This window comes from Episyrphus balteatus, chromosome 2 (assembly GCF_945859705.1).
Source record: "Episyrphus balteatus chromosome 2, idEpiBalt1.1, whole genome shotgun sequence".
NCBI lineage: Eukaryota > Metazoa > Arthropoda > Insecta > Diptera > Syrphidae > Episyrphus > Episyrphus balteatus.
In genome coordinates this window covers 104,981,256-104,994,629 of record NC_079135.1, presented here as the reverse complement: position 1 = coordinate 104,994,629, position 13,374 = coordinate 104,981,256, and the positions used below count along the sequence as shown (strand labels likewise).

Below are 13,374 nucleotides of genomic sequence, written 5' to 3'. Positions count from 1 at the left end.
AATTAAAAGAAAAATGTTCAATTCAAACAGTTAAAACTCGTTAATACAGTTTTTTTTTCAGTTAAGTAAACTTTTTCAGGAATTAAAATTACATAAAATGTTAGAAAAATATTTCACAAAAGTTAAATTTCAATTTTAATTTTGGATTAAATTAAACTATTTCAAACTATTTTTTTTTTTTTTTTGTTAAAATTCATTCTCATCTCATATTATCTACACTTTTTAACAATTTAAAATTAAAAGCTAAAAAAGTTATCATCTGCTGCAAATACGTTGTAATTTTTTTGATGATTTCTTTTTTTTCTTTTTTTCTGAAAGTAAAGTTAAACACTCCAACATAATATTATAGAGAAACAGAAAAGGAAAAATGCAAATTAAAGAGAGAGATAATTTTGTCACCATGCCAACGTGAAATTAAGTTCTACAAGTATTTCTTTTTTTTTTTCAGCTGATCGTATGTGCATATAAAGAATATAAATACACTCTGATATAAGTATAAGAAAAATACGAAAGTAAAATAAGATGTCACATATCTTCTCGTTTCTTCATCATCATCGCATCCATCGTATGTGCTGATGCTGATGATGTATAATTACAGAATCCTTGCAGTTCACAAAAATAACATACACACTCTTATTTATATGAGATGTGGAATGTGAATCAAAAAGATTCCTTTTTCGATTCAACTATACACATATTTATATCTACAAGTGAACATATAAGTATAAAACCATAACGCATGACCTACTTTTAACTAACTTTTCTCTCTCTCTTTTTTTGAATATAAATATACTCAACTCGTATATATGCGTGAATATATTACACAAACTTCACTTAACGCTCCAACTACAGTCAAAGTCAGTCCTCAGTTTTATGTTATTTATATAGATATGTATATTTATATAGATAAATTGAAAAAGAGAGTTTAAGGACTCGAAAGAAAAGTCATATCCTGGTTCCTGGTCTTCGTCGTCGTTGTCGTAGTATAATATAGTTCCATTGCGGCACTCTCAGACTTTCAGTACCTACTATCGCATCTTAAGCTCCCTCATGCCATCAAAAGCAAGTTGGTAGTACTCGTATACAAAGTTGTAGTTGTATAAGGACGAAATTTCTATACAATTTTAGCTCGTAAAGATATCATAGCACTCTCGCACTCTGTCTATGGATAAAGTTTTTTTTTTTTTTTTTATATATACACTCTCAAAGAATCAGAATAAAAGTATTCTCTTTTTCCAACATTCTTTTGCTTTATATTTCTAGAAGCAAATAAACTAAATGAAATTCACAGAGGGTATAAGTTAAAGGTTATACCAAAACCATCACCATTACACCATCATATCGCATATAAAATGCGAAAGAAAAATCTTGACAACTTTAAGTTGGTATAGAAGAGAGAAAAGACAATAATAATTGTGTGACGTAGGATAGACTATAAGCATTCAACTAGCTAAAGTTTTATAAACATCATAAAGTCATCAGGCAATAAAGTAATGACTTTTATGCGGGTTTTTACTGTGTACCTATATTTGTGAGCCTTGATGCTGCTGCCGCCGCCACAGACGACAAGGACGAGGACGACCGCCGCTTTGAGTACTTACTCTTTAAGCTTATTGTAAACACCAAGTCAAGGACTTGAGTATTTGGATTTTAGTTGTTGTTTTGTTAAGGATTTATATACAAAAAGGAGACATCCGTCAAAAGGAAGATAAAATGATTTAAGGCGATGGAAGCCAATTGTGCATTAACTTTGTACTCATTTCTTTCAGTTCACAGTAAAAAAATCAATGTAGACTTTTTTGGGTTTTCCTGTAGATATCCTAATCACAAACATATTCCCATACTAGAATCTGCCTAAAATTTTATTCAAAAGTTGAAAACCATAAAAATCCATCAATTTAAAAAAAAAAAAAAAAATATTGACAGTATTTTTGTGGTCATTATTTGTACTGTACTATATCAATTTATCATTGTAATTGTAATTAATCATAAAAAAAAAAACACTAAAATGACTTTAATGATTGTATGCATAAATACTTTGCGTGTTTTTTGTGATTTCTTTGTTTTTTTAATTTATTTTCTTTTTTAATATCAATAAATTGTATTTGAACTACATAATAGCCACAGGGAATGGTATATGCGTGTTTTGATTATGTGAAAAAAATATATATACAAAACAAAAACAAATCTAAAAAAGCCTAATGTGCGTGCATAACATTAGGGAAGTTTTGGATTAATTTAACAAATGCATGAGGTCTTTCAATAAAACATACAAAACAAAAAAAACAACATCAAACACAAAATAATGTATTGTGGAATGTGATTTGAGGTTTGATTTTGATTATGTCAAGGATAAAAAGTAATGGTGTTGTAAAAATTATTATTGTTTGTTTGTAGAGATTAATTTGATGATTAATGAGATTGAAACATAAATTTATTTGTTTTTATATGGTATTTAGTTTTTTGTTTACATATAATTGAAATTGAAAAAAACATGATGGAAAATTGATAACGAAATGTTTGAAAAGGTTAGAATTGTAAAAATTGCAGTATCCCTCTATTTCGAACTTTAGGCAATTATAAGACTAAAAAAATGGATTTTTAATTATAAAATAAAAACTTTTACTGTAACACTGCATGTCGGCAAAAATGAAGTAGATAAAAGATAACCAAACGCATACAGTGCAGTATAGTATTCATCAGTACAAAAAGTCTGTAGTTAAATTTAAAATATTAAAATATTATGCTTCTACATACGTACGGATTTTTTGATAAAAATATAAATTCTAGAACAACATTTATAAGCAATTATTTAAAAGTTTAACAAAAATGGACTGATAAATTCAAATGCATGTCAAATACACATTTTTATTATTTTCAAAAATTTGTTTCTAATTTTGAGTGAAATTTGCCGTTAACTATTTATTTGCGAAGTCGCGTAGAAAGATTTAGTGCACATTTTGCAATATTTGTTTATTTAAATAATTGCTTAGCAACATAATTAAGAAGCTTTTCTTACTACATTTCAATCAATTAAAAGAATTTAGAGGCACTACTTGTTTATAGCACCTAGAGTGGTGAGGTGCGATTGGAAAGCTTTAATTTAAATCAATAATTGTTTTTGAGAAAAAATAACAATTTCTATTTTGGTCACAATTGTGTTATATTTGATTTATTCGCTCATTTTTTTTTTTTTAATTTAATAAATATCTTTTTGAAGTGAAAACTTCTTTAGTATCGTAGTGATTTGAAACAAGATGAAACGAAAACGCGACACGAACATTCAACTTGTTTTTTTAATCGATATATGAATGAAATTTGTACTGTAGATAGGTAATTAAATAAACTATAATTGTACAAAATTTCAATTAATTACATATTCAAAATTCTGAGATAACGGTAAAAAGATGTTCTTTTTCTATACACGTTATTTCTTTTGATCTAGTGCACATACAAATTTGATTTGACTTTAATACGCGTGCTGATAACATAACCTTTTATTTGATATATCACACATAACCGTACATGCGCTACAAGTTACACAATCTTCAATTGAAAAATACTTCAAAACACCTGTGGAGATCTGTTGCCGATGACCAGCCACCACACTGTAGGAAGTACCGTTATCTCAGTTTGAAATATCGACATGGTTGGATTTTAAAAAATCTCTTTTTTTTTGTAGGCATTGGAGAAATATGATTGAAGCGTCATATAAAAGGTGAAATAATAACACGGTGTTACAAAAATGAGGTTTTAAAATATACGCGAGCGGAGACCTATCAGGTTTTGTAGAGCTAGTTGCACTGAATACGAAACGGTATTTGAAAATCCCCTAACACCCCCAAAATCTGGAGTTACGGGCAAAAAACGGTTTTTTGGACCTTCACCCATTGAAAAAATTCTAGCTTCGACAATTTTTTACCCATTTTCGATTTTTTTTACAGTTTCTGATTTTTCCCAAAAACTAGAAGACATAGAAACATACAGTTTTCACTGTTCGATAAGGAATTAATTGAGGCAGTTTTCTGTCTAGGTAATTTATTTACTAAAATTCACAGTCTGGACAAAAATAGTATAAAATGAGTTTTAAAAAAAATTTTTCCCCTATTTTTAACTTTGAAATCGATTATTTCAAAAACTATTGGTAATATTATATTGATTTAAAAATAAGAATCAAATGCACAATTTTGCCTTTTGGAAATGGTATCATTTATTACTGTAAGTGTTGCCGTTGTTTTTTAATAATTTTTTTTTATTTTGATAATTTTTTTTAGAAAAATGCCCCTTTCACCTAAACTGGGGGAGATAGACCACCCTCCCAAAGAAAAAAATGTTTGTATTGAGCTCCTCCACAAAAACTTTTCATCAAATCCTGGCGCCCAACTTATCCTACTACGTGCCGAAACAACATTTTTGTTCTATACCTAAAAGTTCGAATTTCTGTATCTGGGTTGAAATCGAAATTTTTTTTTTTTCTAAGCCAATTTTGAAGTGATTTTCATAAAAAATACCTCGATCAATTGGGAAATAGATATAGTTTTAGAATATATTTTTTAAATAGCATGTTGTTTTGAAAACATATACTTTAAATTGATGCCGAAGTTGGGCAAATGACAAAAAAAAATTTAATTTTTGAACTTTGACATCCTATAAATTCTAAGTGGTTTAACCGAGTTACATGTTTTATACATTGTTAAAAAGGTATATTTATCTTCTATCAGAAACTGTAAAAAAAATCGAAAATGGGTAAAAAATTGTCGAAGCTAGAATTTTTTCAATGGGTGAAGGTCCAAAAAACCGTTTTTTTGCCCGTAACTCCAGATTTTGGGTGTGTTAGGGGATTTTCAAATACCGTTTCGTATTCAGTGCGACTAGCTCTACAAAACCTGATAGGTCTCCGCCCGCGTATATTTTGAGTGTTACACCGTGTAATGATACAAAATTTATTATAGGTTGTCATTTAAATAAAATGCACGACTGGGGTCGCACGTACTTGCTCTTGCAGTTCAAAGCACTTTTATGTTAGTCTACTTGCAGATTTTAAAAGCTGGATCTAAATTTTAAAAAAATTGATATTGGGGAAGAGCCGACATTTAGGGCAAAATTTTGTTAAATGAAAAAATTTTTTTTTTGTTATTTGACTTTTTTGAGAAAAATAAAAATGCAGTTTTATTGCCACTGCTTTAAATATTACGTATACAAAGTTTAATCAAAATCGTTTGAGCCGTTTTCGAGAAATTCGTAATATCGTATTTTTTTTGTATACGTTCTGAACGAGATATAAAAAAAACAAAAAAAAAACGAACTTTCAGAATTCCATAAAAATCATCTATACCAAATTTGAAGAAAATCCATCCACCCGTTTAGGCTGTGAAAATGTGTACAGATGGACGCACAGACGCACAGACGCACGGACGGAATTGCGGGACCCACTTTTTCGGAATTCTCCATCATCGTAATGTTGGTTTTGATTAAAACCTTAATTATTTTTTCGACACGAAACCAATACTTGCCCTATAGAGCAAGTAAAAATGGATTTAATGGCTTTAGAAGAGAAAAGAGATTGTTTTGCTTTTTTTATGAAAACTAATTGGGTGAGAAAAATTCTAGCTCTTTTTTATTATTATTATTTTTAGAATTTTTAATAGTGTCAACACCGTCAGAAAATTAAATTGTTCAGCACAAGAAAAATTTCCAAACTGCTTGTTTTTTAAGTTTTAGACAAAAACTCAAAAAGTAACACGGTCATATGTTTAAAACTTCTTCATACTTTAAAATAAAAAGTTAATCGTTTTACAATATAAAATTTAAAGCTTCAATAATTAAAAAGTTTACTTATTTTTCTTCATTTTTTTTTAAGTACAAAATTTTTCTTCTCAAAAATTTATTAAAAAAAAAATTTTTTTTTAATGTTTTGAATCATATTACATATTATTAATATCATATTATTCTTGCATTTCTGATTTATAGATAGTGTATTCAGGTGGCAGTTTTTCTGTTCAAATTCGTCATTCATAATATCACGAATATCAACTAGTAACTTGGAAAAAAAAAATTATAACTCGAAAACCTATTCATTTAAAATTTTTTAAACTTTATTGCCGATGTCAAAAGGTGTAACAACGCACAAAAAAAATATTTGTTTTTGTAAAATTCCCTCTCCAATCGGTTCTGATCTCAATATTAAAACGATTTATTTTATTTGGTAAAAATTACTTTTTATTGAATCTTTAAAGCTTTTTTTTTTTTTTTTTAATATCTAGCTTAGAATGGATGGCATACCAATTTTTAATTTTTTACAAATTCTATTATTCATTCTAAAAGAAATTTTGTCAAACAACGACTTTTTGAAATTATTTGCTTCCTAAAATGGATCTTATAAAAGGATATAATAATTCTTCGAGGTTTTTGAATCTCAAATTCAAGTCATTTTTTTTATGCAGAACAATTTCAATGATTTTTTTTTTCATATTTGGTTATAAAAAGTTAAAAACATTGAATCAACATGAATTTTATGATCGTGGAATATTCAAAATATTTTTCTTAACAATTTTATTAATCTGAATATAAAAAAATAATTAAAAAAAAAAATAAATATACTTACTAAATCAATTTGGAAAAAACCTTAATCAATAAAAACACGACGTATGTACATTCGATTAAGTTTCTTGTTTCTATGTTTCCAATAATACCCGCTATTAATAAAATAACACATTGATAACAATTTTACTAACTCACACAACCCGAAATCAGGGTGGAATAATATTTACAGTTCATAAATTTGTTCTTCTATATAAATTTATTAGTTCTTATAAGAATAATTGTGCTTTTAGGAAATATTATTTTTTTTTCCTTTCATTCCATAGCACACCTTGGTCGGAAAAGGTTAAATACACTGAAATAAAGTATTTTAACTTCTCATTTCGAAGTTAGAAAATATTAGAAAGAAAAATAAAAAACAAAAAAAATAGACCTTGAAATAGTACAACAAATGTATTTTTGAGTTATTTTAGTAATTTTTCAGAACTTTTTTTGCTTTGTTTTTTTTTTTTTTTTGAATCATTTTTAAAAATTTTAAATTCGAAAAATTCTAATCATAATCGGCCACCGAAAACACCAATTATTTTTTTTTTAGTATTTTTTTTTTTTTGAATACAGTTTTAGTATTATTCATTCAGTGTATAGCTTTCGATATTATCTACCCACTTATTCTTATAACTCACCCTTACTTTGGGGGATTATGTAGATATTTTTTTTTTTTTGTATTTTACTATACAACATGCTATAAATTGCTTCAATGTAGGTATGTGGGTTTAAGTATATAGGAATATTGTACCTTTTGAAAGACAATTACTTTTTTTTTTCCTGATGCATGTTATAAGGTACAGCTCTATTGGGGATATAAATGTATTTTTTTTTTTCATTTTACTGCTCCATTTCATTCAAATCACAAATATTTCACAGAAGTGTGTCGTTCAAAAAATAAAATAGAATGCCAAAGCCAAATCCAAAAAGCGTGTGTTTACAGTAATAATTCGAATACGAGTATTATATAAACCTTTACCTGTTTCAATAAGGAACATATCTATAAAGTGAAAGGAGAACCTATATTCGTTATCATCATCGTTAAATATTCAATCCGTGGAAAAAATTTTTAAAGATTTTGGTTTCAAGAACAGAAATACTAAAAAAAAAAAAAAAAATAAGGAATATGTAGGTTAGAGTGACCGCAACTCCCATAGAAAAAAATTTTTGTCGAATTTTTTTCGGGGGAACCCCATAAAATGTTCCGCCTTTGCAGATTTTTAGATAGCCAAAATTTCAGCTCGATTGGATAAGTCTAAATGGTGCCGACACTCGCTCAAAGTATCAAAAATCTCTGTTTTTTCACTGTTTTTCGAAGAAAATTAGCTCTAGCTCCCAAACAGATCGGGTTATTTTCACTTTTTATATATTAAATGAAAGGTAGTGTTATTACACATAATTCAGATTCAAAATTTGTTTAGTTTTACAAAAAAAAAAAATATTGTCATCAATTTAAATTTTCAGTACTTACCTCAAAAAGAGCTGAAGTGCAAACTCGATTTAAAATAAAACTTTCTATGTTATAGATTGATGTTACCTATCTAATTGAAATGCTTCTCGTATTATATATAATAATATATAATAATTTTACCAATTATAGAAGCACAGAGTAAAATTGACTGAAAAAAAAAAAAAAACAAAACAAAAAGGGCACCCAGTGGGGGTTGAACCTGCTATGCCTGGATTGATAGGCGAGCGCTTTAACATCGGGCTAACTCAATGTTGACAATTGTCGTGACAAACTAAAACAAATCTTAAGATATTCAACGAAGTGTTATGGAATTTTCAGGATTTAAGCTTTTAATAGAAAAAAAATTAAATTTTAGAGAAATAATTTTTCTGTTTATTTACGTTTTTTTTTTATAGAAAAAAAAATAAAATGCAGTTGTAAAATACATATTTGTTGTTTTTTTACTTGCTCAATAGGGCAAGTATTGGTTTCGTGTAAAAAAAAAAATTCGAGGTTTTAATCAAAACTAACATTACGATGATGGAGAAGCCCAAAAAAAGTGGGTTTCGTCATGACGTCCGTCGGTCTGTGCGTCGGTGCGTCCGTGCGTCCATCTGTACAAGTAGCTACAGCCTAAACGAGTGGACGGATTTTCTTGAAATTTGGTATGGATGTTTTTTTCGTAATTTCCAAGGTTGGTTTTTTTTTGTTTTTTAATATCTCGCTTAGAACGTATACCTCCCATACAAAATTTTCGAGTTATTGCAATTTTCTCGAAAACGGCTCTAACGATTTCGATTAAATTTAGCACACGTAATGCTGTATATAGTTCTAACATAACTGCGTTTTTAGTTTTTCTCAAAAAATACGGATAGTGGAAATATGGTCTTTACATTTTTTTAAATCGCGGATGTCGGCTCTTCCCGTACATCATTATGGAGTTATTGCAATTTTCTCAAAAATGGCTCTAAGGATTTTGATAAAATTTTGCATACGTAATATTCAAAGTAATTGCAGTAAAACTGCGTTTTTAGTTTTTTTTCAAAAAAGTCAAGTAAAATAAAAAAAAATTTTATTTAACTAACATTTGGCCTCCATGCCGGCTCTTCCCCTACATCAACCAAATTTCTTAAAAATGTATATAGAGGCAGCTCTAATAACCTACAAGTAAGCTAACATAAAAAGGCTTTGAACTGCAAGAGCAAGTACGTGCGGCCCCAGTCGTGCATTTTATTTTATGAAGTTTAAGCTTCACGAGTCGTTTCGTTGGTAGTTCAATAATTTTATTAAGATAAACTCTCGCTTTTTGCTAATTTTCCTTTGTATATAAAATAAATTAACTTAAAATAAAATGTGAGTATTAATTCTGTTGCGTTTTTGTTTTAAGATTAAAAGAAGTTTTAAGAATTGTTAGTGTTTTCCAGATATATTTTGTGTTCGTTGATATGGCATTGGCAGCAAACACCCGAGAAAAAATTTTTCTTGTAGGCTATCCGTCTCATCAAATTACAGGGTGTAAATTACCCTCAAATCGTCAAGTTTTGTCAACACTATTTTTTAATTTGCGAATTGTAAAATTAAACTTAAAGGAATCTGCAAGACTTGTCATTCGAGAGGTACTTATTTTTTGGGAAAAAGCCAGAATTCAAACAAAATATGAAAAAGATGCCATTGTTAAATTAGAAAAACTTTACAATGAGTGGAGAAATCACCAAAGAAATAAAAACAAAACGCTTGAAAGCACCAAAAATAAAATAAAAGAATTTGCGTTGAAAATGGACGATCTCTTTGATATAGCACATCGAGATGCCTTGACCATTACTGAAAAAAAACGCAGAATTGAAGAATTCAGATTTGATATTGGTAAGCTTTAGTATTATTATCATTTTAATTAGATCTTTGCTAATGTTGACTGATTTTAAAAGATACTGAAGATGACGCGGAAACACAGGGGACGGAGGAGGAAGCTCAAGAAGAAGTATATAGCCAGAATTCTGCGGATTGGGATAGAATGGATGTTTCTCTATCTCAGGCAACCTCTGGGCCATCGGGTAGCAGGAAAATGAGGTATAGTCGTGGGTTGAAAGAGCTGTTAACAATGAAACTTTCTATGTTATTAGATCGATGTAAGGTATCTGATAGAAATGCTTCTCGCATAATTATTGCTACGATAGAAGCACTAGGGCAAAATCCAATGGACTTTGTAGTTTCAAAATCAGCCTTACATTCAAGAAGAAAAAACTTTAGGGAGAAATACACTGCGGAAATCCGAAACCGAATACAAATATCAGAAAATGAGACATTAGTTGTTCATTGGGATGGGAAATTGTTGCCAGGTGTTCTTAAGAGAGAGCAGAATGAACGCATTGCTATAGCTATATCTTATGGAGAAAAAGAACAACTTCTAGGAGTGCCAGTTATAGAAAATAGTACTGGTGAAGAGCAGGCAGCAGCTGTGTATGAAATGCTGGAACAATGGGGAGTTTCAAATGCTGTAAAAGCAATGTGTTTTGACACCACTGCTTCAAACACTGGAAGACTTAAAGGATCTTGCAAAATTTTGCAGCAAATGTTGGATAAAGAGTTGCTGTACCTGGCCTGTCGTCACCATATTCTCGAAGTTTTGCTAAGAGGTATTTTTGATTGTAAGTTGGGTTCAACCACTGGACCTCAACCAGATATTTTTAAAAGGTTCCAAAATGAATGGTCAAAAATAGATTCAAAAATATATCACACGGGTATCAGTGATAAAAATGTAAATAAACACCTAACCCCTGAAGTTATAACCCAGATATCAGGTGAATTAAAAGAAAAACTACAAGAATGTCAGCCTAGAAATGACTATAAGGAATTTCTTCAGTTGGTTTTGATTTTTGTTGGAGTTCTAGATGGAAGCGTAGTTGGATTCAGAACACCAGGAGCCACTCATCATGCTAGGTGGATGGCCAAAGCTATTTATAGCTTAAAAATATTCATGTTTCGAAGCCAGTTTAAAATGAGTAACGAGGAACGTAACGCTCTCGGTGATATCTGCGTTTTCATCGTAAAAATTTACTGCAAGGCTTGGTTTAATGCCCCAAGAGCTTATCTGGCTCCTAAACAAGATCTTGATCTTTTGCGTGATTTCATTGAATACCGCAAGATAGACAAAGACATTTCAGAGAAGGCTCTTGCTAAATTCTCAAACCATTTATGGTATTTGAGTTCAGAGCTGGTAGGTCTGGCGTTCTTTGACCCAACTTTACCAGATGGCGAAAAATCAGAAATGGCCAACATAATTTTAAAAAACAGCGAAACAGAAACCAACAGAATAGTAAATCCAAAGCTACATCCACATGAAATTGAACAATTTGTCACAGCAGGGTTAAAAAATATTGTGAACAAAGAAACATTGAACTTTTTCGGCCGATTGAAAATAGACACAAGTTTTCTCAAAGAACCTCCAAATCTTTGGCCCGAAAACCCCCATTTTAAAGAAGGCTTTAAGAAAGTGAAAACACTTAAAGTCGTAAATGACATGGCAGAAAGAGGAGTCAAGTTAATAACCGATTTTAATAATCTTTTAACTAAAGATGAGGAACAAAAACAATATGTACTTCAGGTAGTCAGTGAGTGCCGAAAATTATATCCTGATGCTTCCAAAACTACTTTAAGTAAGTCACTTGATTAAATTTTTTAGTATTTACTTCAATAATTATGTATAAGAAATTTAACACGATGTTAAGTATTTTGTTTTTTAGAAATCTGTTAAATGTTTCGATTTTTTTTTTAAATAAAACAGTAAAAAAAAAGTTTCATTTTAAATCGAGTTTGCACTTCAGCTCTTTTTGAGGTAAGTACTGAAAATTTAAATTGATGACAATATTTTTTTTTTTTTTTGTAAAACTAAACAAATTTTGAATCTGAATTATGTGTAATAACACTACCTTTCATTTAATATATAAAAAGTGAAAATAACCCCATCTGTTTGGGAGCTAGAGCTAATTTTCTTCGAAAAACAGTGAAAAAACAGAGATTTTTGATACTTTGAGCGAGTGTCGGCACCATTTAGACTTATCCAATCGAGCTTAAATTTTGGCTATCTAAAAATCTGCAAAGGCGGAACATTTTATGGGGTTCCCCCGACCAAATTTCGAAAATCGATTTCTTGCGGACACTCTAATGTAGGTATTAACTTTTTTTTTGTAGCTGAAGATAATTTTTTTATTTTTTTGGCATTTCGATTTTAATCAATTTTTTTTTTTTTCAAATATAGGTAAGGAAAATATCATATAAATGTTGTTAAAGTGGTTTTTATTTATTTATTTATTTTTTTGTTTTTTTCTTAAAAATCAATTGAAAACGAATTTCGAGGAATGGAAATAGGTTGGAGATACACAATATTCCATACATTTCCTATCCAAGAAATATACATTATTATGTTTATAATCCATTCATATAAATTAAACGACTGGGTCGCATGTACTGGCTCTTTGGTAAAGGTTGTTTTTTTTTTTTCAATGAAAAAAGTACGTATACGCCCGAGTGAGCGCTCAAACTTTAACGTAACAAACAAACAACTATGTAATAAAATTAAAAAATAAAATAAATTCATATAATATATGCTTAATTATTTTACATTATGTTAATTTTGATCATTATCAACATTTTAAGGGTTAGATTTAACTTTTTGATTAAAATTATAGGTTTTTAATAGAACTGATGTTTTTTTTTTGTAAAATTAATAAAATAAAATAACGTTCGTAAATCCTTTTATGTAAAATTTAAAATATTTAAATGTATTTAATCTAATAATTTACCTTCCAAAAAAAAAAAAATCTAAACATTTATATATTTTTGTGCATAATTTATTCATTAATTTCATTTTCAAAAAAAAAAAAAAAAATAAAAAATGATAAAGTAATAATTACTATAAATACCTACAATGCATCGATTTATAAAATTTTGTGGCAATTTAAATCTAACAAAGTGACACTTACAAAATTATCCATAAGTATGTATCGATTTTTATATGTTGATGTTTTATGATGTTTATGCAAAAATAAAATAATCCGCTTTTGTGAACATTCAGTGGTTTTGGTATTATAGGTAGGTATATTATATTTTTTTGTTTACGAATTTAAATTTTAATTTTAGATTTAAATTAGTTTTTCGTTAATATACAAATATAGGTAGAAGCAATGCCGTCTTTACCATAAGGGCACACGGGGCACGTGCCCAGGGCCCCCATTCTCAAGGGGGCCCCGAAGGAACGAAAATTTCTCTCACTCATTTATTCTCAAAACATTTTTGTCGGGCAAATTATGTGGCGTTGTATGCGGACAAAATTTTAAATCCAA

At 29.1% G+C, this 13,374-nt stretch overlaps 1 protein-coding gene across 1 annotated transcript; it reads left to right on the top strand.

Annotated features, from left to right (window-relative positions):
* The first annotated feature begins 9,279 nt into the window (after positions 1-9,279).
* LOC129911285 (uncharacterized) lies at positions 9,280-12,195 on the top strand. The gene is made up of 2 exons (XM_055989020.1): positions 9,280-9,898; positions 9,961-12,195. Exons 1-2 carry the CDS (start codon positions 9,481-9,483, stop codon positions 11,703-11,705), a joined length of 2,163 nt encoding a protein of 720 aa, XP_055844995.1. The 5' UTR covers positions 9,280-9,480; the 3' UTR covers positions 11,706-12,195.
* The last annotated feature ends 1,179 nt before the right edge of the window (positions 12,196-13,374 follow it).